This window comes from Jaculus jaculus, chromosome 5 (genome assembly GCF_020740685.1).
Source record: "Jaculus jaculus isolate mJacJac1 chromosome 5, mJacJac1.mat.Y.cur, whole genome shotgun sequence".
Classification (NCBI taxonomy): Eukaryota; Metazoa; Chordata; class Mammalia; order Rodentia; family Dipodidae; genus Jaculus; species Jaculus jaculus.
The window spans coordinates 152,982,017-153,005,480 of record NC_059106.1 but is presented as its reverse complement, the minus strand read 5'-3'; the positions used below and the strand labels follow the sequence as shown (position 1 = coordinate 153,005,480).

Below are 23,464 nucleotides of genomic sequence, written 5' to 3'. Positions count from 1 at the left end.
GGGTATTACCATAGGATATTTTTTATAATCATGGAAAATGTTAATAAAAATTGTGAAAAAAACTACCCGCAATACCAAAGATTTTATACACACACACACACACACACATAATTTTAATTTGTTTGTTTGTTTGTTTTTCGAGGTAGGGTCTCATTCTAGCTCAGACTGACCTGGAATTCACTATGTAGTCTCAAGGTAACCTCAAACTCACAATCCTCCTACCTCTCCCTCCCGAGGGCTGGGATTAAAGTTGTGTGCCACCACGCCAGGCGAAAGTATTCTGTTTCTGTTGTTTTTAAATAATTTTTAAAAAATTGTTATTTATTTGAGAGAGAAAGAGGCAGATATATAGAGAACGGGTGCACCAGGGTCTTAAAGCTGCTGCAAAAGAACTTCAGATACGAATGCCACCTTGTGCATCTGGCTTACCTGGGTCCTGAGGGAATTGAACCTGGGTCCTTTGGCTTTGCAGGCAGGCGCCTTTAGGGCTAAGCCATCTCTCCAGCCCACCACTATTTTTTTTTTTTTAAGTTCTGAAATTTATCAGTGGTCTCTATTATCAATGAATATCGGTGCTTACAAGCCATGCTACTTCTAAAGTGAACATGCAACACTATAAAGTGTGTTGCATATAGTTAGGCTGGGCAGAAAACTTTAATTGGAATCTCCTTCAAACCGTCATTTTACCCCAGGGATAAATCTGCATTCACGTGCTTTTTCCCTTCTCCGTTACCGCGCAAGAATACCTTATAGGGTCGCCCAGAACATGTACCCGCCATGTCTGTAATGCCTGGTACCCAGGGACAAAGAGAATCGCCATGCATGGAAAGACGTTAAAAAGGCAGCATTTGGAATCCCCACCACCTACCTAACCTGGACTTGCAGGCTTGCGGGCATCTAAGGATGACATCAAACATGGCCCGCTACGCTTCCACAAGTGGCAGGAAACGACCGTGACGCCGGGATAGAGAAGATTCAGGACGAAAGCAGCCGCTGGGAGGGAGACACCTAAAGGCTCGGTGGTTCGCGGTCACCAACTCACCGCCGCATCCCCAAACCCAGGGATCAGACGCTTCCGGCTTCCGGAACTGGCGTCCAAGCGCATGTCACTTCCTTCAGGCAGCCTCGCTGGCATCGATCGTTTCTGGTCCGAGTCACGATTCCATAGAACTTTCTCCCGGCGAGGCCCGAGCTGCCCGTGCCTGCAGGAAATCCAGATTGCCGCAGTGAGGGAGCTAACCTCGGTTCTAGGTGAGACCCCCCCAACCTCCCACCTCCCCATCCCCCCACCCCCCCACCCACCCCCACCGATGGGCCCCCAGGGGACGTGGAATTGGAAGTCTCTTCTCCATGGGGGGCTCGAGCTCGCCCTTCGTTCTGCTGCGCATCCGCTCATTTGTCAACGCCAACTTGGCTCGGCTTACAGCCTTTCTCTGGTCCAATCAGTTGTTGGGTGCAATGCGATGGTGCCTGTGTGCTGCGCAGCTTCTGAGAGCTTCCTGAGCCCATCAGGTGGGACTCTGCTGGGGGGGTGGGTGGTTAAAAAATCTACAGCCGGGCTTTGATCCCGGCTCTCGGCAGGCTGCGGCAAGAGAATCCTGTGAATTTAAGGCCACTCTAATACTGCGTAGTAAATTCCAAGTCAGCCTGGGCTAGAGTGAGGCCCTACCTTGAAAAACAAAACAAAGCAAAAAAATATCTACAAGGACAAATAGCTCTACTCAAAACTACCTTTCACCGCAATCACCTAAATCATGAGCTATAAAATTGAGAGTGGGGGAAAGACTGAAATCTTGTCAGCACAAATATTTCAGCAGTCAAATGGTTTATGACATCACTCCAGTACTGTCTGAACCAACACCAGTTGATTGATTGGTCTGTCACTTCTTGGCTGGTTTCATGTCAGTTCTAGACCTTAGGCTGAGTGGGACCTTTTCCAATGTCATTCACTCCTTGATGACTTTAAACAGATAAACATAACATTAATGACTCATTTTATCTCCAGCTACATCTAGTAAACTCCATAATCACATACCTTCTTGCTTGCTGGGTATTTCTGCTTAACAGTGTCAAAACCAAGTTTTACATATCCATCATTACCACCATTTAAATACACGGTCAATCCTTTCAGTAGCATGAACCTCACAGTCATTCTTAAATAGTTTGTGTCATTCATCCATAAATCTTGCTGGCTCTCTACTCCAATGTATCCAGAACCTGAATGTTAGCCACCTAGTCCATACCACCTGTATTTCTGCCAGGTCATTGCAGTGGTTTCTGGTCTTGCTTTCCCCTTATACTATTCTCATAGAATCAAGTGTGGGCCCCTTCATGTGTCAAACTGCTGCAGTGGCCTTCTGCACCTGTCAGGATAAAGTCCAAGGTTCTGGCCATGCCCTAGAGTCCCAACATACACTAACATGAATTTCCTCATTAGCTACTACTACTTGCACTCTGTCCCCAACTCACGCAATGTTATCCAGGTGGTCTAACACTTCTTGACTCCTAGCCTTTGACCATGCCTGGAATGCTCTTCTTGCCTGGAAAACATTGGCTTTCCTTTTCACTTCCTTTAAGTCTCCTTGGTACAGTTGCTTTGACATCTCGGTATCTCCCTCCCTCCCCTTTGTCCCAATGGTTGATCCTCATTCCCATCTTTGTAACCGTTAATTCACTTAGCACATTTGTTAGTTTTTTGATGTCATGGTCTCCTTTCACTAGTTTAAACCTCTGTGACTTTAATGACTTTCGTTTTTAGTGCTAAGGACAATGGCTGACACATTCAGATGCATGAGGAGCATCTGTTGAGTTAATAAGTGACAATCATAAAGCACTCAATACTCTTGTCAGTCCATTCTCTTAGCACACATTCTTTTAAAAATATTTTTATTTGTGTGCATGTCTGTGTTTGTGTATGTGTGTGGTGTGTATGAGAAAGAGTATAAGTGAGTATGAGCATACCAAGGCCTCTTGCCACTGCAGAGGAACTCCAGACACATGTGCCACTGGCTTTATGTGGTTACTAGGGAATCAAACTCAGAGACCAGCAGGTTTTATAAGCAGCCACCATTAGCTGCTGAGCCATGTCTCTAGCCCTTTAAAAATATTTTTATTATTTATTTACAAGGAGAGAGAGAGAAATGGGTGCACCAGGGCCTCCTGCCACTGCAACCACACTCCAGGTACATGTGCCACTCTGTGTATCTGGTTTTATGTGGGCACTGGAGAATTGGATCTGGGCCTTCAGGCCCTGCAAGTAAAAGTCCTTAACTGTGAGCCATCTATCTCTCCAGCCCTAGAAGTCACTTAAGGTAGACAGGAGGATTGGGCAGAATCTATGGAAAGAAGATGCCATTTCATATGAGGGACGTGGACATCCTCACAGTCAGTTGCTGTAGGGAGCACTGGACCTTCCTCTCCTATGGAAACTGCAGTTTTCTAGAGCTTAGGGAGGACATGGCACTACCACTAGCTATGGTGCTTTCCTGCCTCGAAGACCTTCCATGATAATACCTATACTGACCACCTGCCACTTAGCTGCTGCTAATTCTTCTTCTTTTTTTTTTTTTTTTTTTTCCCCGAGGTAGGGTCTCACTCTAGCTCAGGCTGATCTGGAATTCACTATGGAGTCTCACGGTGGCCTCCAACTCACAGTGATCCTCCTACCTCTGCCTTCCAAGTGCTGGGATTAAAGGCATGCACCACCAAGCCTGCTGTCACTTAGCTTTAATGCCACTGTTACATGTCTTAGACGTATATCCTGACCCACATACTAAACAGAAAGTTCTAGAAGGTAATTAGAAGGCTGGGCATGGTGGTGCACGCCTTAAATCCCAGCACTAGGGAGGCAGAGGTAGGAGAATCGCCTTGAGTTCGAGGCCACCCTGAGACTCCATAGGGAATTCCAGGTCAGCCTGGGCAAGAGTGAGACCCTACCTCAATAAACCAAAAAAAATAAATAAAATAAAAACAAATAGAAGGCAATTAGATATAATAGTTGCTCAATCAACTTTTACCAAGAAAAGAATAATTTACATGAAAACAGCACTGATCCAAATAATGACATTTAATGTCACAGAATAAAGTCTCTAAGAAGGCAGATCAAATGTTTCTTTGCAGCAATGGGATGTTCTGCTTCTTCCTGCTTGATTTGGAAGTACTATGTGCTAATCATAAACCATTAAACAAAATAAAATTTTGTTTTTAGAATTTGTTAAATTTGTATACAAGTTAGGAAATGAAAGTCTTTCCTTCTTTCTTCAACTTTATTTCACCAAATCCATTATTTGGTGAATCTACTTTGTTTTTTTATACATGTGTGATCATGTAAGAATATATCAGCCAGGCATAGTGGCACACACCTTTAATCTCAGCATTTGGGAGGCAGAGGGAGGAGGAGTGTGGAGAGTTTGAGGTTACCCTGAGACTAGTCAGCCTGGCTAGAGCAAGACCCTACCTTGAAAAACCAATAATAATAACAACAACAATAACATAGCATGAGGTCTTGGTTTTATTTCCAAACCCTGCAAAGCAATGACAGTAACATGTTAGTATTTATATTGTATCTACTTTTTTCAGGTAACTGAATATTGTGAACATCAATGACAAGGTATAATTCAATAACCTCATAATAGTCTACTGTTTGCATTTGTATTTATTAAACTTGTATACTATTGCTGAACTATTGTTGAACAAGTAAGTCCTCTTGGAATTTTCCTTTTTTCTTTTAATAGTAGGGTTTTTATTTTATTTTGTTTAGTTTAATCAATTAATTAATTAATTTGAGAAAGTGAGAGAGAAAGAGAAAGAAAGAGAGACAGTGGGCATGTCAGGGCCTCCAGCCACTACAAACAAACTCCAGACACATGAGCCCCCTTGTGCATCTTGCTTACGTGGGACCAGGAGAATCAAACCAAGGTCCTTTGGCTTTGCAGGCAAACACCTTAACTGCTAAGCCATCTTCAGCCCAGGTTTTTATTTTTTTCTTTTGTTTTTCAAGGAAGGGTCGCACTGTAGCCCAGGCTGACCTGAGATTCACTATGTAGTCTCCTGGTGGCCTTGAACTCACAAGGGATCCACCTACTGCTACCTCCCAAGTACTGGGATTAAAAGCATGTACTACCATGCCCGGCCAAGTTGTTTCTTATAATATGCTGTGATGCAGAGCTTTTGTTTTCCGATATGGAACAGTAAACTTTGCTTGGATGCAGGATTTAGGTAAATTATTGACGAGGCCACTAGCAAAATTTTATCCTAATGTTTTAACTTTCTTCTACAATTTCAGCTTCCTATCATTGTCCTTTTTAGTGATAAAAGGGGTGTGGTGGTTTGATTCAGGTGTCCCCCATAAACATAGGTATTCTGAATGCTAAGTTCCCACTGATGGAGATTTGGAAATTAACATCTCCAGGAGGGAGTGTTTTGTTGGGGGCTTATGGGTACTATAGCCAGTTTCCCTATGCCAGTGCTTGGCATACTCTCCTGTTGCTGTTGTCCACCTTATGTGGGCCAGGAAGTGATGTCCACCCTCTGCCCATGCCATCATTTTCCCTTGCCATCGTGGAGCTTCCCCTGGAGTCTGTAAGCCAAAATAAACCTCTTTTTCCCACAAGCTGCTCTTGGTTGGGTGATTTCTACCAGCAATGTGAACCTGACTGCAACAGTAAAGTGGTACCAGGAGTAGGGTTGCTGCTAGACACCTGACTGTGTGGCTTTGGCCTTTTGGAGCTGATTTTCAAGAGGACTGTGGAAGGATTTGAAACCTTGGCCTAAGAGATGTCTTGCAGTGCTGTAAGTACAGCTTGATGGACTATTATGGTCAGAGTTGAAAGACCTGAATGCAGCAAGAATATGGACTGTAAGGTTTGGTTTATGAGGGTGAAAGGGAGCTTTGCTTGGGCTGAGTTAGCAGTTTGTGTGAAGCTTCTATTATGCCTGTGTCCTGAGAAGTTGTAGGGTTGCTTTGCATAGAAATGAACTAGTGTGAGTAGAGGGATATGGCACAGAAAAAAAAAAAATTCTTTGGGTGAACTGCTGCCCATTCATCTGCAATTGAGAGACTATAACCTTTGAGATGGGGCCAGCTGATCTGCACTGGGGCAACGGGAAGAATGTAGACTTTTGAAGGGGCCTGAGTGCTGAACAAGTGTCCTATTCTTCAACGTCTGTTTTATTCTCTCCCGGATTAACAAATTGGCACCCTACCTGGTATTGTGGAGTATAAGAAATGCAGGGAAGAGAGGGTCATTGAGTTTGCAACATGGTCTTGTGTTTTGGAAATGGCCATGAGCAGTGTGAAGCAGGTTTGCTGGATGCCTGCATGGAGACCTGATGGAGCCATGAGGATGAACCGTGGAATTGCAATGGAGACCCAATGGTGATGCCAGGACCACAAGATGGCTGCTAAGGAGAGCTGCTGGCCCCGGATGAAGTTTTCCAGGACTGTGAGTAGCCTAACTGGAGGGGTGGAATTGGAATTCCAGAGACTTGTTGGTGGTTAGAATTATTGGACTTGGAGATTTGTCACTGGCTAGAGTTGTTGGACTTGAAGTTACAAAGTTTGATGTTTGCCCTGGTTGTTTTAAAACTTGTATTGGTTGAATATTTATTTGCTATGTCCAATGCCATCTTTTGCAGTGTGAATGTCTATTCTATACCATTATGTTTTTTTGGGGGGAGATTTTTTTGGTATTATGGCTCAGTTAAAAGATCCTGGACTATGGGGATGTTTGAATGTCATTGGAATTGATAAAAGCTATGGGGACTTTTAAAGTTGGATGAATTCATTGCATTTTACATCATGTATCATTATCAGTTTATGAGGGCCTGGGGAAGACTGTGGTGGTTTGTTTCAGGTGTCCCCCATAAACTTAGGTGTTCTGATTGCTAGGTTCCCAGCTGATGGATATTTAGGAATTAATGTCTCCTGGAGGGAGTGTATTGTTGGGGGTGGGCTTATGGGTGTTATAGCTAGTTTCCCCATGCCAGTGTTTGGCATACTCTCCGGTTCCTGTTGTCCACTTTATGTGGGCTAGGAGGTGTTGTCCACCCTATGCTCATGCCTTCATTTCCCCTGCCATCGTGGAGCTTCCCCTCGAGTCTATAAGCCAAAATAAACCTCTTTTTCCCCACAAGCTGCTCTTGGTTGGGTGACTTCTACCAGCAACACGAACCTGACTGCAACAAGGGGTTACGTGAGCTATGGGGGGATTTCCCCTTTGCTTTCTCTCTACATTCTTTCACTTTTTCTTTTTTTTCTTTTTTGAGACAGGGTCTTGCTCTGCATCTTAGGATGTCCTGGAACTGACTTGTGTAGCCAAGGTTGGCCTTGAGCTGACCTCAGCCTTCTGAGCTCTGGGGTTACAGGCTTTAGCCACCACACCCAGATCTTCAACTCTTAGCAGGCTAATAAACATTAACATTGACTGCAAGAAGAGAAATCATTCCCATAACTAAATTTTCTTATTTATTCAATTTCTTCTAGACTTCTAGTATAACCAGACAGGCCAATTCTTTTGGCTATCTCATTGTTAGAGCTGGTTGGCTGGCTTGTTTACTTAAGTGAGACTAGCCATCGTCATAACTGAAAATGTTATATCAACTGTTTAGATTTCGAGGATTTTCTGTATTGTTATTACAGTCCTATACTGTTCATTGGGAAGTTTAATATTTTTGGTCTTTACTTTATATCTGAAAGTAGAAAACCAGGGGAAAGGCTCAGGTTAAATTTCACATTTTATGATGAAACCAAATGCCTAAGTACCCATGTTTCCCTATTGCATTCTGCTGAGACTACATATGTTAATTGTTTCTCCTATCCTTACCTCCTTAGGCACATATAGATGTCCAAGAATGAATGAGATGGAGCAGGCAGAGGCCCAGCTCTCTGAGTTAGACCTGCTGGTCAGCATGTTCCCCGGTGAGAATGAGCTTGTAGTGAATGACCAGCTGGCTGTAGCAGAACTGAAAGACTGTATTGAGAAGAAGACAATGGAGGACCGGTCTTCACAAGTGCACTTTACTATCAATTTGAGCCTGGACGTGTCCAAGCCAGCAATGGTAATTCAACTCTTGTGTTTTTCAAGGTAGGGTCTCACTCCAGCCCAGGTTGACTGGAACTCACTTTAGACCTAGGCTGTCCTGAAACTCATGGCGATCCTCCTACTTTTAGCCTCCAAGTGCTGGGATCAAAAACATGCACCAGTATGCCAGGCACATGTCTTTTATCCCAGTACTCAGGAGGAAGAGAGGTAGGAGGATCGCCATGAGTTCAAGGCCACCTGAGACCTTGTATTGAATTCCAGGTCAGCCTGGGCTACAGAGAGACCCTACCTCAAAAAACCAAAATAAAATAAAATAAAATAAATGCACCACTACACCTGGCCTGAACTCTTCTTTTTCCTTTTCTTCTCAGGTGGTGTTTTCTCTGTCCTGCATTCTTCCCTTTAAGTACCCTGAAGTCCTGCCTGAAGTCACTGTCAGGCATGTTACAGAAATTGTGCCTCTTTAGAAGTCAAAATTGATCTGAGAATGAAAGCAATTGCCAAATTTTCCAAGAATGTTAATTTAATTCTCCCCTTGGGTTTTCCACCAGGTCCGTGTTACTAAATAGGTCCCAGCAGACTCAGCTGAACACAGATCTGAATGCATTCCTGAAGAAGCACTGCCTTGGAGATGTCTGTATCCTAAATGCCACTGAGTGGGTCAGAGAACATGCCTCTAGCTATGTCAGCAAAGAAACCTCATCTTCCCCCAGCGAAAGTGCAACCCAGCCACTCGATATCTTCTTTACTAGACTCTGGATCTATAGCCACCACATCTACAACAAAAGCAAAAGGAAGGGTATTCTAGAGTATGCCAAGGAGCTTTCTCTGTCTGGGTTTAGCATGCCTGGGAAACCTGGTGTTGTTTGTGTGGAAGGCCTACAGAGTACTTGTGAAGAATTCTGGTTAAGGTTTGTTCCCATGTATTATATATCTATCTATCTATATATATCGTGCCAATAGTTGATATTTGAAAGAAGATGCTAAAATTATGGAAGTACGTGTGTCCCAGGGGTCTATCTTCATGGAAATTCAGTGTCAAGTCAGTAGATGAGGGGAAATCACTTATAGTCAGCATTGATACCTCACCTAACACAGAACACAAAAGCCATTCATATTGAATGGATTAAGCCCCTCCCCAAGGTGCTGCCCAGGATCCAGTCAGTTTCCACGGCTCTGGTTCTTTCCTCACTTAACAAATGCTAGAGGCTTTCATCCCGTGGATGCAAGGACATTGTATAAGCAAGGATTGCCACTGGCCTTTTCTTTCACTAATTAAAGTTTAGTCTCAGAGAACGTCCTTAAGTAGTTTGAGAGTCAGAAATCTCCACTCTCTAAAATACTGACATAAGGCAATAATAGTGGAAATCTGTGTTTGCAGATGGAACCGTGTTGCTGTCAGGTTTGCATTACTGGTAGAAAACATCCAAACAAGAGCAGCTTGTGTGAAAAAAAAAAAAAAAGGTTTATTTTGACTTACAGACTTGAGGGGAAGCTCTGTGATGGCAGGGGAGAACGACATGAGCAGAGGGTGGACATCACCAGGTGGACAGCATCAACAGGAGAGTGTGCCAAACACTGGCAAGAAGCAGCTAGTTATAACACCCATAAGCCCGCCCCTAGCTATACATAGCCTTCAGGAGGCATTAATTTTCAAATTGCCATCAGCTGGAAACCTAACATTTAGAACACCTAAGTTTATGGCGGACACCTGAATCAAACCACCACAAACCAGTCTATTAAAATAAATGCCCGGGGAGCTTGAAAATGGCTCAGTCATTAATATACTTGCTGGTCATGTGTGAGAACTTGAGTTTGGATCCCCAATACCCCCTTAAAGCTAGGTGACTGCTGAGCCCTGTACTCCCAGCCCTGGGGAAGCAGGGAAAGGAGTATCTTGAGGGATTGCTGGCCAGGTGGCCTAGCCAGTTTGGTCAGCTTTAGATTCAATAAAACCCTGTCTCAGAAAATAAGGTGGAGAGCAACTGAGGAACAGACTAGATGTTGATTCTGGTCTCTACACACAAGAACATACATGTGTGCATATGCCCACATGCATAAGAACACACAGACACATGCATACCACACACACACACACACAAAATAATAAACCCTGTGAGCTATAGTTCACTTATAGGAAAAGATACCAATAAGTCTGTTTTATCATTTCTATTTTCAGTACTGTAGAATATATGTTTTGAGATTTTCTATTAAATTTTTTTTTTCAGACTCAGAAAATTAAACTGGAAGAGAATTTTAATTCGCCATCGAGAAGATATTCCTTTTGATGGTACTATGGAAGCAATGGAAAGACAAAGAAAGTTTCCCAATTTTGAGGAAAAATTGTTTTGTGCTAATCCAGCCAGAGGAAACCACATGGACTTTGGTCAGCTCTACCAGTTCTTAAATGCCCAAGGGTGTGGGGAGGTGTTCCAGATGTTCTTCGGTGTGGAAGGGCAGTGATGGAGCAGAAGAGGGGATGAATCTATTTTGTCACCGTTTGTCTTTTGACCCCCCCCCCTTTCTTGAAAGAATAATTTCAGATCTATTCTAGAATGTTAGGTGTGGGGAATAAGAAAAGTGCAGAATAGGAAGACGGGAGGCTGAGTGGTGAAAGGGTCCTGTTGGTCTAGGTTCAGTTCCCCAGCACCTGTGTCAATACCAGATGTGAAAAATAGTGCAAGCATATGCAGCAAGAGACCTTGGAGCACCAATCCAGATACATACAAATAAATAAATAAATAAACAAATAAATAAAAATAAATATAGAAAGAAACTGTGTACTTCATACACATCTATTAAATGATGAAAAAAAAAAAAAAAAGAACTATAGCCAGGCATGGAGCCACAAACATTTTATCCCAAGCAATTTCGGAGGCAGAGGTAGGAGGATCACCCAGAAGCCACCCTGAGACTACATAGTGAATTACAGATCAACCTGAGCTAGATAGAGACTCTACCTTCAAAAACAAAACAAAAAAAAAAGATGCCATGACCTGCCATGGTGCTACATACTTTTAATCCCAGCACTCAGGAGACCAAGGTAGGAGAATTGCTGTAAATTTGAGGCCAGCCTAGGAATACAGAATGTGTTCCAATTCAGCCTGGACTATAGTGAGACCCTACCTTGAAAATATCCAAACAAGCAAGCAAATTGATTTTTAAATTATGATTTTAAATTACTGACACAGAACCAGGCGTGGTGGCTCACACCTGTAATCCCAACACTCTGTATGAGGCAGGAGGGCTGCCATGAGTTTAGTGCTAGCCTGAGCCATGTAGTGAGTTCCAGGGCAGCCTGGGCTACTGAGTGTGACACTGTCCCAAAAATCCCAAAGCAACCTCTTTTTTAGCTGTTCACTTTTGAAATTCCGGGTCCCTGCTCTGGTTCATCTCAGCCCTGCTGGGCTGATGGGGGGGGGGTGAGGACCCCTACTGTCTCACATGGGCTTCCTACCATCTCCTTCCCTCCACATGGCAGGAGCTCTCTACGTTCTCCTCTTACTTCTCTTTCTGTGATAAAGTCTCTCTAAACCTTAAAAAAAAATAAATAAAAAATCCCTAAACAGGTAAGGTAGCAAATGCTTTTAATCCCAGTACTGGGGAGGCAGAGATAGGAGGATTACCGTGAGTTCAAGGCCATCCTGGAACTACATAGTGAATTCCAGGTCAGCCTGGAATATAGCAAGGCCCTACCTCAAAAATCAAAACAAAAATATCCCTAAACAAAATAAATTGAGTCTTGGATGTAGCTTAATGGCTACAGTGCTTCCCTAGCATGTACAAGGCCCTGGGTTTGATTTTTGATCCCCAGCACTACATACATACATCATATGTGTGTGTGTGTGTGTGTGTGTGTGTATATATATATATATATTAGTTTTGATTTTTTTTATTTTTTTCTAATTATTTATTTATTTATTTGAGAGCAACAGACACAGAAAGACAGGTAGAGGGAGAGAGAGAGAATGGGCGCGCCAGGGCTTCCAGCCTCTGCAAACGAACTCCAGACGCGTGTGCCCCCTTGTGCATCTGGCTAACGTGGGACCTGGGGAACCGAGCCTCGAACCGGGGTCCTTAGGCTTCACAGGCAAGCGCTTAACCGCTAAGCCATCTCTCCAGCCCAGTTTTGATTTTTTGAGGTAGGGTTTCACTCTCTCCTAGGCTGACCTGGAACTCATGTAGTCTCAGGGTGGCCTTGGACTCATGGCCTTAAATGTATTGCAAATAAAACACATTTTGGAGAGAAACAAAAAACACCCTAAACATTATTTCTAATGATTTTTTTTTGTCTTTACATGCCTACTATATTAATATAAATACTACCTGATTTCTGAAATCTTATGAGGCATTTGGCTTAGCACACCAGGGAACTATTTATGTTCAAGTGCTGAAATCAGTATAAAATAGTACTTGAGGAAGCCCAGAGAGATTTGTGTGGCCTGGAGTAGATAAGGTACTATGTCAAGAGGCGTGGGTCTTGGACCACATAGAAAAAGAAGGGCTTGAAATCATGTGGTATTTATGCACAAAAATAGCCTGCATATAAGATCTGAATAAGAAGATGCCGAGTATGTAAACATTTTCACATAGTAAACAGAAGCACCTGAAATCGTGATATTGCTAAAATGGCCTGGATTTAAGACCTGAATGAGGTGTAGAGTATCACCCTGGTCTTTTACTTCGAGCTGTCCGTCTTGGTGCGTGGTTTGAATCGAGGTCTCCCATAAACTCAAGTATTTGGCTCCGAGCTGACGGCAATTTGGGAGGTGGAGCCTTGCTGGAGGTGGAGTGTTGTTGGGGGCAGGGTTAGCAAGTCATTCAGATGCTCCGGGTTGCCTGGAAGTAACCCGTTTTCCCGTGTCCCCTCACGGGGCATCCTCGGAGCGAAAGCGCCCATGACGGTGGGTGTTTGGCGCCCTGGGCCCAAAGCGACGATCGTGGCGGCCAGCTGTGCGGGGCGTGGCCGGCCATTCTGACGTTCCCTGCGAAGGAGGGTTAAAACGAGCGGGGGGCGGGAGCGGAAGTGGGAAGGGAGAAGAGGGCCGGGGACGGTGTTACGATGAACCCCCTTCCGGTGCGAGCAACCGGAAGTTGTAGCCCGGCCGTGCTGACACCGGCGCTGCGGACCGAGCGGGCGGCCGCCACCGCGACCATGGGCGGGAAGAACAAGCAGCGGACCAAAGGAAACCTGAGGGTGAGGACAGGGGTGCCTGGCAGACTCGGGGTGCCCGCACCTCGGCCGAGCTCGGTCTGAGGGTGTCTGAGAGCAGCTGCGGGACGCGTGTGTGACCTCTGCTGTGTATGTCTGTGTGTGCGTGTGTGTCTGTGTGTGTGTGTGTGTGTGTGCGCGCGCGTCCCCGAGCGTGAGATGAGGCATCTTTGGAGAAACGAATGCATTAGGGAGGAAAGGATTGCGATGACAGACCCGTGTCCATCGGGGCACAGGTGGGTCGGTGTCCGCATCCTGGCAGTGGTACCAGGTGGTCGGAGCTGTGGGGCGGGGGCCGCCGGAAGTGAACATGAACTAGGTTGTGCGGGGTTCCTTGGATCATGGAACATGAGCTTGGTGTGCGGGGACCTTGGATCATGGAACATGAGCTTGGGGTGCAGGGACCTTGCATCCTAAAACATGAGCTTGGGGTGCAGGGTACCTTGGATCATGTCCTTCATAAACCTGCAGCTGCTTTCTGCATCCTTGGCAGTCAAGGCCAAAGCCCTTGGTAGTATATGTGCTTTCAGGGCGGCTTGTCCCTCTCTGGACCCTTCAACTTTCTCTTTTCTGCCTCATCCCAACCACCTTGGACTTGCCTGGCAAGCTCCCGATGCTATTCTGTCAGGGGGCTAAGAATTTTTCTCCAGACATCTCACTGTGGCGTCACATGTTAGTCCTATTCTGCTATTAATGAGTCTGTTCTCTGCTTACTTGCACTCCGTTGCATGCAGTTATGACTTCTCACATAAATTTAATGTCTTGCTTTACTACAATATATGTATTTTGAAGGCGGTTGTTTTTATCTGTTGTTCTTATCCTAAGGGATGCTATACTTTTTTTTTAAACATTGCTGGATTTGGAGCACAGTCCAGTTTTATGACAATATTTATTGTCTCCCTATTTTCATTTTCTTTAGTTATGGGCAGAGAGAGAGAGAGAGTGAGGACAGTATGGGCTTGTCAGGGCTTCTTGCCACTGCAAGATGCATGTGCCACTTTGTGCATCTGGCTTTATGTACATATTATGGGGATTTGAGCCAAGGTTGCCAGGCTTTGCAAGCACGCGCCTTTAACTACTGAGCCATCTCTCCAGCCTGTTTTTGCCTAATTTAGACTTGATTATTTCCTTATGACAATACAGGGTAAACAGCTTTGAATTAGAACGCTTCATATATTTTTTCAATGCATTGCACCAAGGGTACATAATGCTTCTATTTGTTACATAATTAGTGGTATTTGCTTAAGGTTCACCATTGGAACGTTATATTTTTCCATTGGCTACTAACAAATAGTATGTGGAATGGGAGTCTGAATTGAATGCACTTCCGTCATGACTTGTGCACCCTTACATGACTCTTCTGGAATCATCTTACTATGGTCATTAAGAAACTTGTGTTTGGGCTGGAGAAATGGCTTAGCAGTTAAGACGCTTGCCTGCAAAGCCAAAGGACTTTCAATTCCCCAGGACCCACGTAAGCTAGATGCACTAGGTGGCGCTTGTGTCTTGAATGCATTTGCAATGGCCAGAGGCCCTGGTATACCCATTCTCTCTCTCTCTCAGAAATAAATAAGTAAGTAAATAAATAAGAAATTAAGTGAAAAAACCTGGTGTTTAATATTGACTGACTCAAAGCAATGAGTAAGTTACTGTTTATTTACTTTTTAATTTTGAGGTAGGGTCTCACTGTAGCCCTGGCTGACCTGGAGCTCATTCTAGACTGGCCTCAGATTCATAGGAATCCTCCTCCTTCTCCCTCTCCAGAGTTAGGATTAAAGGTGTATGCCAATACATACAGCTTACTTATTTTTAAAATAAAATATTTTTATTTATTTACTATCAAGCTGGGGGCCTGGGAGGATCCATCACAGCCTTCTGCCAGACACACACACCACTTTGTGCATCTGGCTTTTATGTGAGTATTGGAGAATTGAACCCAGGCTATCAGACTTTGCAAGCAAGCATTGTTAATGGTTGAGCTGTCTCTCCAGCCCCAGTTACTCTTCTTTTTCTAAATTTTGTTTACTTATTTGAGTGAGAGAAAGAAGAAGATATGTAAAGGTGTGTGTGTGTGTGTGTGTGAGAGAGAGAGAGAGAGAGAGAGAGAGAGAGAGAGAGTATGTGGTGGGGGGAGAGAATGGGTCTCTCTATATACATAGAAATAGGGGCCACTAGCTACTGCAAATGAACTCCAGAGGCATGTGCCACCTAGTGCATCTGGTTTTACATGGATACTGGGGAATCGAACCTGGGTCTTTAGGTTTTGCAGGCAAGTGCCTTAACTGCTAAGCCATCTCTCCAGCCCTTAGATAGTCTCTCTCACTCTCTCTCTTTTAACCTATTTATTGTCAAGTAGAGAGAGAAAGAAGACAGACAAAGAGAATGGGTGTTCTAGGGCCTCGGGCCACTGGAAATGAACTCCAGATGTATGAACCTCTTTGTGCATCTGGCTTTATGTGGGTACTGGGGAATTGAACCTGGCTTGTTAGGCTTCACAGACAAGTACCTTAACCATTGAGTTCTTTCTTCAGCCCCCTTGTTACTTTTTTTAAAATATTTTTATTTATTTGCAAGCAAAGAGAGAGTGTGAGTGGGCATGTCAGTGTCAGGGCCTCTAGCCTCTGCAGATGAACTTCAGATTTTGCTATCAAGTACTAGCTGCCCTGGGATTTCCTATGCAAGCCAGGCTGACCTCAAATTTGAGATCTTGCTCAGCCTCCTGAGTGCAAGAACTGTACTTTGCCTGGCACCAAGCTGACTAGATGCTGTTGTTTTTGTTCACTCTTTGTTGTTTGTTTATTTGTTTATTTATTTGCTAGCAGAAAGATAGAAGAGAGAGAATAGGCACATCGGGGCCTCTAGCCACTGCATATGATCTCCAGGTGCATGGTACTTCATGCATTTGGCTTTGTGTGGGCACTGACGAATTGAACTAGTCTCATTAGGCTTGGCAGGCAAGCGTCTTACTGGTTGAGGCATCTCTGCAGGCCCCCCACTCTTTTATTTTTTGGGGGGAGGTTTCAAGGTAGGCTCTCACTCTATCCCAGGCTGACCTGGAATTTACTATGTAGTCTCAGGGTGGCCTCAAGCTCTCGGTGATTCTCCTACCTCTGCCTCCCGAGTGCTGGGATTAAAGGTGAGTAGCCCCCCCCCCCACCATTTTTCTCAAAAAAATTTTTTTTTTTTTTTTGTTTTCCGAGGTAGGGTCTCACTCTAGCCCAGGCTGACCTGGAATTCACTATGGAGTCTCAGGGTGGCCTTGAACTCACGGCAGTCCTCCTACCTCTGCCTCCCGAGTGCTGGGATTAAAGGCGTGTACCACCACACCCAGCTCTCAAAATTTTTTTATTAACAACTTCCGTGATTATAAACAATATCCCATGTTAATGCCCTCCCTCCCCCCACTTTTCCCTTTGAAACTCCATTCTCCATCATATCCTCTCCCTTTCTCAATCAGTTTCTCTTTTTTTTTCTCAATTTTTATTAACATTTTCCATGATTATAAAAAATGTCCCAAGGTAATACCCTCCCTACCCCGTTCTTTCCCCTTTGAAATTCCATTCTCCATCATATCCCCTCCCCATCTCAATCAGTCTCTCTTTTATTTTGATGTTATGATCTTTTCCTCCTCTTATGATGGTCTTGTATAGGTAGTGTCAGGCACTATGAGGTCATGGATATCCAGGCCATTTTATGTCTGGAGGGAGCACATTGTAAGGAGTCCTACCCTTCCTTTGGCTCTTACATTCTTTCTGCCACCTCTTCCGCATTAGACCTTGAGCCTTGGAAGGTGTGATTGAGATGTTACTTAGTACTCCAGTCACTTCTTTCCAGCAGTATGATACTTTTTGAGTCATCTCAAGGTCACTGCCATCTGAAAAGAGAAGATTCTCTACCCAAAGTGAGAGTAGCATTAATATAAGGGTATGAATATTAAGAAAAGTGTTCACTGGGCAGTTTGATAAGCATAGTATATACATTTATCCAAACATCGGCAGATGTTACACCCCTAGGGCTCATGACTACCCCTGTTTTAAGTTTTCATATCAGGGATGTATTCTGTCCCATGGAGCAGGCCTCAAGTCCAACTGGAGGGCAATTGGTTTTCACCATGATAGACATGCTACTATTGCACCTGTTGGCTCATTTGGCCTGGTTGGCCAATTATAAGGCTTGCAGTGTCCACTGTTGAGTGTCTTCACTGGTGGCATCTCTTTCTCCCATTGAACTGCATGTAGAATGGCTTCTTCCAGCTTTCCGTCAGCTGGTCTACATAAAGGAGGTTATCAGCTCAGTTCCAGCTGGATTTCTCAGTGGCCTTGCAGCCCAAGTATGTGGAATCTTCAGCAATAGGGTCTTTTCATCTATTCCTGGTGGGAAGCCAAGGGCCTCCGCAATGGCCTATAATGTTCTGGGGTCATCAGAGACCTCCCTGGCCAACAACTCAATGGAAGATATCCCATCCCTGGCACTGAAAATTTTCTAGCAATGACCTATGGCTCCTGAGTGTTCCATTGTCCAAAACTGGAGGCTTCCATATGATTTATTTATATCCTCTTAGATTTTGATTAGCCCTCCCTCCACCTTCAGTTTCACTCTCTCCTTCTCTCTCTCTTTTTTTTTTTTTTAATGTCATGATCCTTTCCTCCTATTATGATAGTCTTGTGTAGGTAGTGTCAGGCTCTGTGAGGTCATGGATATCCAGGCCATTTTGTATCTGGGGGGAGCACATTGTAAGGAGTCCTACCCTTCCTTTGGCCCTTACATTCTTTCCACCACTTCTTCCGCAATAGATCCTGAGCCTTGTGATAGATATATTGCAGTGCTGAGCCCCCCCCATTTTTTTTTTTCTTTTTTAAGTGGAGTCTCACACTAGCTCAGAGTGACCTGAAACTCACTCTGTTGTCTAGGCTTGACTGGAACTCACACCTGAACTGTGCTTTTTGAGACAGGGTCTCATGCAATCCGGCTGGATTTGAATTTGCGATGTAGCTAAGTCTGGCCTTAAACTACTGTTTCTCTTGCCTCCACCTCTCAAGTGCTGTGATTATGGGGTTACAATTGTGTACCACCATACTCACCTGGTTGTTTGTCTTGAATAATAGTTTAATGATAGATTTGTAAATAAGTATTATAATGTATTAAATATGGAAACATGCATTAATGGAAAGAGTGAGAGAACTAAGCAATCTTTTTAGCCCTTGTTAACACTTCTTGGACTGACATTTTTCTCCTTGTCTCTTACCAGCCTTCAAACAGTGGCCGGGCTGCAGAGCTCCTTGCCAAGGAAAGGGGTACAGTGCCTGGATTCATTGGCTTTGGAACATCTCACAGTGACCTTGGCTATGTGCCTGCTGTTCAAGGAGCAGAGGAAATAGACAGTCTTGTGGATTCTGATTTCCGGATGGTTCTGAGGAAGCTTTCCAAGAAAGATGTCACCACAAAGTTAAAAGCAAGTTTCTTCTTTTCACAAAAATGATTATCTCATTTTATTAATTTAGTTTACTTATTTTCAAGGTAGGTTCTCATTCTAGCTCTGGCTGACCTGGAATTCACAGTGTAGCACCAGGCTGGCCTCCTACCTCTGCCTCCAGGGATTAAAGGCACCACCACCTGACTTTGACTGCCTTTTTTGTTGTTGTTGTTAAAACAAATGTCATTAAAGAAAAGTGAACAATAATTTATTATCTTTTATATCTTTTTGCAATTGTATTCCTGATTTAAGCATGGTTGACCTTAACCTTCTGGGTTAATTAGATTATTATTATTTTTTTAATTGGTTTTACAAGGCAAAGTCTCACTCTAGCTCAAGCTGACCTGGAATTCACTATGTAGTTTCAGGGTGGCCTCGAACTCACAACAGTCCTCCTACCTCTGCCTCCCGAGTGCTGGGATTAAAGGCATGTGCCCCCATACCTGGCTCAGATGGTGATGATGATGATGATTATTTGGTAGGCTCTCACTCTAGCCCAGGCTGACCTGGAATTCACTCTGTATTTTCAGGGTGGCCTTGAACTCATGGCGATCCTCCTACCATGTAATTCTAACACTCTATAAGCTGAGACAGAGTGCCACAAATTCCAGACCAGCCAAGGTTACCCACAGAGACCCTGCCAAATAAATAAATGCAACTAAGGAATGAAGATTACATTCCCTACTGAAAATAACTAACCAAAATCCTAAAGTGGTTCAAACAGCTTAAAAATATTAATCTCAGAGCTAGGTGTGGTGGCGCACACCTGTAATCCTAGCACATGTATGCGCCACTTTGTGCTTCTGGCTTTATGTGAATACTGGGGGATTGTGTGTGGGCCCAGCAGGCTTTGCAAGCAAATGCCTTTAAAGCTAAGCCATTGCCCCAGTGCTATTTATTTATCTATTATTATTATTATTATTTATTATTGTTTTTTTGTGGTAGGGTCTCACTCTAGCTCAGGCTTACCTGGAATTCACTATGTAGTCTCAGGGTGGCCTTGAACTCACAGCGATCCACCTACCTCTGCCTCCTGAGTGCTGGGATTAAAGGTATGCACCACCATGCCTGGCTTTATTATTTTTTTTTTTTTTTTTTCAGGCAGGGTCTCAGGCCTAGGTTGATCTCAACTCACTCTGTAGCCTAGGCTGGCCTTGAACTCACCGTGATTCTCCTACCTCAACCTCTCAAATGTTGGATTTAAGGCATGAGTCACCATGGCTCACTATTTATAGTTTTTCTATGTGGCACTAGCAAACAATATACTCTCTTACACTAAACAGATTAAACTTCTAGAATAGAAGAAATAAAGTCAGTATTATGTTGTTAATCTTTAATGCTAATTTTTAGGCTATGCAAGAATTTGGAGTTATGTGTACAGATAGAGACACAGAAATTGTAAAAGGAGTCCTTCCATATTGGCCAAGAATTTTCTGCAAAATTTCACTGGTAAGTATTACGACTTTTTTTTTTTTTTTTTTTTTTTGTTAAAACTCATGAGGACTGTCAAACCTAAGTGATTCATTCCTGGAGGGAGTTAGGAAGTATCATCAGTATTGTTAAGTATGGATCATATGGGGTTGGAAGAGTATAAACTGTGAGTTTTCAGAAGTGAGGTATTTTCTAGAGAAGAACTCAAAGCCAGTTATAAATTTTGGCATCCCTTACATATTTGCTACAGAAGAATGAAAGTGAATTGTGTATGAATGAGAATAAATGCTTCAATTCTAGCTTTGAATCAGATGGATGCAAGTTCAATCTCAATGGAAAAGGAAAAAAGAAAATTATTTCATAATGATTTCTAACCTAAATAATGCAATTCTCAGTGTTTCAGAAAAAAATTTCTCGCTCTCTCTTTTTTTGGTTTTTCGAGGTAGGGTCTCACTGTAGCTCAGGCTGACCTGGAATTCACTAGGTAGTCTCAGGGTGGCCTCGAACTCACAGTGATCCTCCAACCTCTGCCTCCTGAGTGCTGGGATTAAAGGCATACACCACCACACCCTGCTCTCTCTTTTTTAAAATATCTTTTTACTTATTTATTTATTTGAGAGAGAGGCAAGTAGAGAGAGAGAAGGAGAATGGGCACTATAGGACCCCCAGTCACTGCAAATGAACTCCAGATGCATATACCACTTTGTGCATCTAGCTTATGTGGGTCCTAGGTAAGTGAGCCTTGGTCCTATGGCTTTGCAGGCAAGTGCCTTAACTGCTGAGCCATCTCTCTGGCGCTCTCTCTCTCTCTCTCTCTCTCTCTCTATTTAGTGTTTGGCATTGAACCAATGGCCTTTGTATATATAAACATGCACTCCACCACTGAGCTACAACCTTTGACCCCAAGAAATTCAATTTGATTTCGCTTTGCACATAGGTGAATTCCTAGTAGTAAGTTATTGTAGCATATCTACAAATATTACTCTTTGTTTTTAAGCCATATTTGTGTTTATAATAGGATCATGATCGTCGGGTTCGAGAAGCTACGCAGCAAGCTTTTGAAAAACTTATCGTTAAAGTAAAGAAACACTTGGCTCCCTATTTAAAAAGTTTAATGGGGTATTGGCTAATGGCTCAGTGTGATACATATGGCCCTGCAGCGCTTGCAGCAAAGGAGGCATTTGAAGCTGCTTTTCCTCCAAGCAAGCAGCCCGAAGCCATAGCATTTTGTAAGGATGAAATTACAAACGTAAGTTTTGATTCATTTTGTACTTGTGCGTAAGGGTTCTTGGGTGTGTTATGATCACAGCTCTTCTACCTGCTATTGTGGGTACATCAGGAAGAGACAAACCGTACTCTAGTCACACCACAAAAGACAGAACTGACTTCTGTGACCCCAGAACATATAGGGCTTTCTCCCTGCCAGCCGGATGTCCACTACTCTTCTGGTACTGTTCTTTAGAGGTAGCAGCAGCAGGGCTCAGTCTAAACCTACTTCAGATCCAATGTGAGGTTGAGGTTTGAGACTTTCAAAGTTCTTTTTCTTTTCTTTTCTTTTCTCCCACTTACTCTCTATCCCAAGGCTAACCTGGAATTCACTCTGTAGTCTCAGGCTGGCTTCAAACTACCTCTGCCTTCCAAGAGCTGGGATCAAAGGCATGCCCCATAACACCTGGAGAGCCTTGCAAATTGCTGACTGAGGGGCTATAGATTAGACCCGTTCCTCAACTCTTCTTCAGGTTTGACTAGCTCATAGAATTCAGAGATGTACTATGTGTACTATGTTTAAGTCGATAGCTTTTAATAAAAATTATTAATTTCGGCTTGTTGAGATAGGATCTTACTATGCAGGCTAGGCTGGTCTTAAACTTGTGAACCTCCTGCCTCAGTCACCTAAGTGCTTTAGTCTTACAGACTTAGGCTACCATGCCTGCTGTGACTGATGTTTTAAAGACTACAGCAAGCATCTGGAAAAAAACAGATACACAGGACAAAGTGTGTATTGCAGTCAGGTTCTCATTGCTGGTAGAAATCACTAAACCAAAAGAAGCTTGTGGGGGAAAAAAGGGTGTATTTTGGCTTACAGGCTCAAGGGTAAGCTCCATAATGGCAGGGGAAAATGATGATATAAGCAGAGGGTGGACATTACCCCCTGGCCAACGTAAGGTGGACAATAGCAACAGGGGAGAGTGTGCCGAACACTGGCACCAGGAAACTGGCTATAACACTCATAAGCCTGCCCCCAGTAATACACAGTCTCCAGGAGGCTTTAATTCCCAAATGTCCATCAGCTAGGAACCTAGCATTCAGAACACCTAAGTTTAGGGACACCTGAATCAAACCACCACAGTGTGCAAGGATTTGGAGCACAGGAATTTCTGTCCCTGCACACTTAGAGCACACCACCCTTCTGGCACCTGGATAAGTTCTCCCCCCCCCCCAAATAATCTTATTTATATGCAAGCAGAGAGAGGGATAGAGAGAATGGGTGTACCAGGGCCTCTAGGTTCTGCAAACAAAGTCCAGATGCATGTACCACTTTGTGCATCTGGCTTTACATGGGTACTGGGGAATAGAACCAGGGTCGTTAAGCTTTACAGGCAAGTGCCTTGAACTCAGTGCTTCTACCTCTGACTCACCAGTGCTAGGATTAAAGGCATGTGCCACCACACCTGGCTCTACATCAAGCTATCTTTTTGTAAATTAATTTTTTTTTTTCAGCCAGGTGTGGTAGCATATGCCTTTAATCCCAGCACTCCGGAGGGAGGCAGAGGTAGAAATATCACTATGAGTTCACTACTACCCTGAGACTACAAAGTGAATTCCAGGTCAGCCTGGGCTAGAGCGAAACCCTACCTCAAAGCCCCCCACTCCATGTTTTTTTTTAAATTCATTTGCAAGCAGAGGAATACAGAATGGGATGCCAGGGACTCCTGCCACTGCAAACAAACTCCAGATACATAAGCTGTTTTGTGCATCTGGCTTTACATGAGTACTGCAGATTCAAATTCAGGCCTTCAGGCTTTGAAAGCAAGCACCTTTAACTGCTGAGTAATCTCTCCAACCCCATCACAATATCTTAGTAGAATGAGTTAGTGAAATATTCTCCCCAAAAGGTGACTTTTATTTATTTATTTTTGGTTTTTTGAGGTAGGGTCTCACTGTAGCCCAGGCTGACCTGGAAGTCAGTATGTAGTCTCAGGCTGGCCTCGAAGTCACAGGGAGTCCTACCTCTGCCTCCCAAGTGCTAGGATTAAAAGTTTGTGCCACCAGGCTTTTTTGATCTACATACATACCTATCTGCCT

The 23,464-nt window shown here is 43.7% G+C and overlaps 3 protein-coding genes across 11 annotated transcripts in view; 2 read left to right on the top strand and 1 right to left on the bottom strand.

The window, feature by feature from the left end:
- The window catches only part of Usp16 (ubiquitin specific peptidase 16), a 33,647-nt gene extending 32,595 nt beyond the window's left edge, over positions 1 to 1,052 (bottom strand). For 2 of the 6 annotated variants that reach the window (XM_045150645.1, XM_004654394.2), the window contains exon 1: positions 869 to 1,020. Coding sequence is in view for 3 of the 6 variants with exons in the window: in XM_045150649.1 (XP_045006584.1) it covers positions 869 to 917 (49 nt within the window). In the remaining 3 variants the exon portion in view is untranslated. Of the gene's footprint in view, positions 1 to 868 lie in introns of all 6 variants that reach the window. The other 4 variants (XM_045150649.1, XM_045150644.1, XM_045150650.1 and 1 more) reach the window with 4 other exon arrangements.
- A 35-nt stretch (positions 1,053 to 1,087) lies between these two features.
- Rwdd2b (RWD domain containing 2B) lies at positions 1,088 to 10,810 on the top strand. 4 transcript variants are annotated; one of them, XM_045150654.1, is made up of 6 exons: positions 1,129 to 1,251; positions 4,579 to 4,609; positions 7,832 to 8,058; positions 8,414 to 8,481; positions 8,594 to 8,953; positions 10,271 to 10,810. In XM_045150654.1, exons 3-6 carry the CDS (start codon positions 7,852 to 7,854, stop codon positions 10,503 to 10,505), a joined length of 870 nt encoding a protein of 289 aa, XP_045006589.1. In that variant the 5' UTR covers positions 1,129 to 1,251; positions 4,579 to 4,609; positions 7,832 to 7,851; the 3' UTR covers positions 10,506 to 10,810. The 4 variants fall into 4 exon arrangements, with proteins under 4 accessions (XP_045006586.1, XP_045006589.1, XP_045006587.1 ...); XM_045150651.1 differs by lacking the exon at positions 4,579 to 4,609 and having other exon boundaries at positions 1,088 to 1,251; XM_045150652.1 differs by lacking the exons at positions 1,129 to 1,251; positions 4,579 to 4,609 and adding an exon at positions 6,384 to 6,443.
- Positions 10,811 to 13,130: 2,320 nt separating this feature from the next.
- Ltn1 (listerin E3 ubiquitin protein ligase 1) overlaps positions 13,131 to 23,464 on the top strand; it is a 59,766-nt gene continuing 49,432 nt past the window's right edge. Inside the window, exons 1-4 of the mRNA XM_045149402.1 lie at positions 13,131 to 13,239; positions 18,503 to 18,706; positions 20,078 to 20,176; positions 21,177 to 21,407. Of these exons, the coding sequence (XP_045005337.1) occupies positions 13,198 to 13,239; positions 18,503 to 18,706; positions 20,078 to 20,176; positions 21,177 to 21,407 (576 nt within the window). The 5' untranslated portion in view covers positions 13,131 to 13,197. The remainder of the gene's footprint in view (positions 13,240 to 18,502; positions 18,707 to 20,077; positions 20,177 to 21,176; positions 21,408 to 23,464) is intronic.

What these genes read in the sequence shown, in the direction of transcription:
- Rwdd2b (XM_045150651.1), top strand. Translation starts at nt 1,104, where the DNA reads ATGTCACTTCCTTCAGGCAGCCTCGCTGGCATCGATCGTTTCTGGTCC. An exon ending in CTGCCTGAAGTCACTGTCAG is followed by an intron (nt 8,482 to 8,593) that starts GCATGTTACAGA and finishes GTTTTCCACCAG; the next exon opens with GTCCGTGTTACTAAATAGGT. An exon ending in TGTGAAGAATTCTGGTTAAG is followed by an intron (nt 8,954 to 10,270) that starts GTTTGTTCCCAT and finishes TTTTTTTTTCAG; the next exon opens with ACTCAGAAAATTAAACTGGA.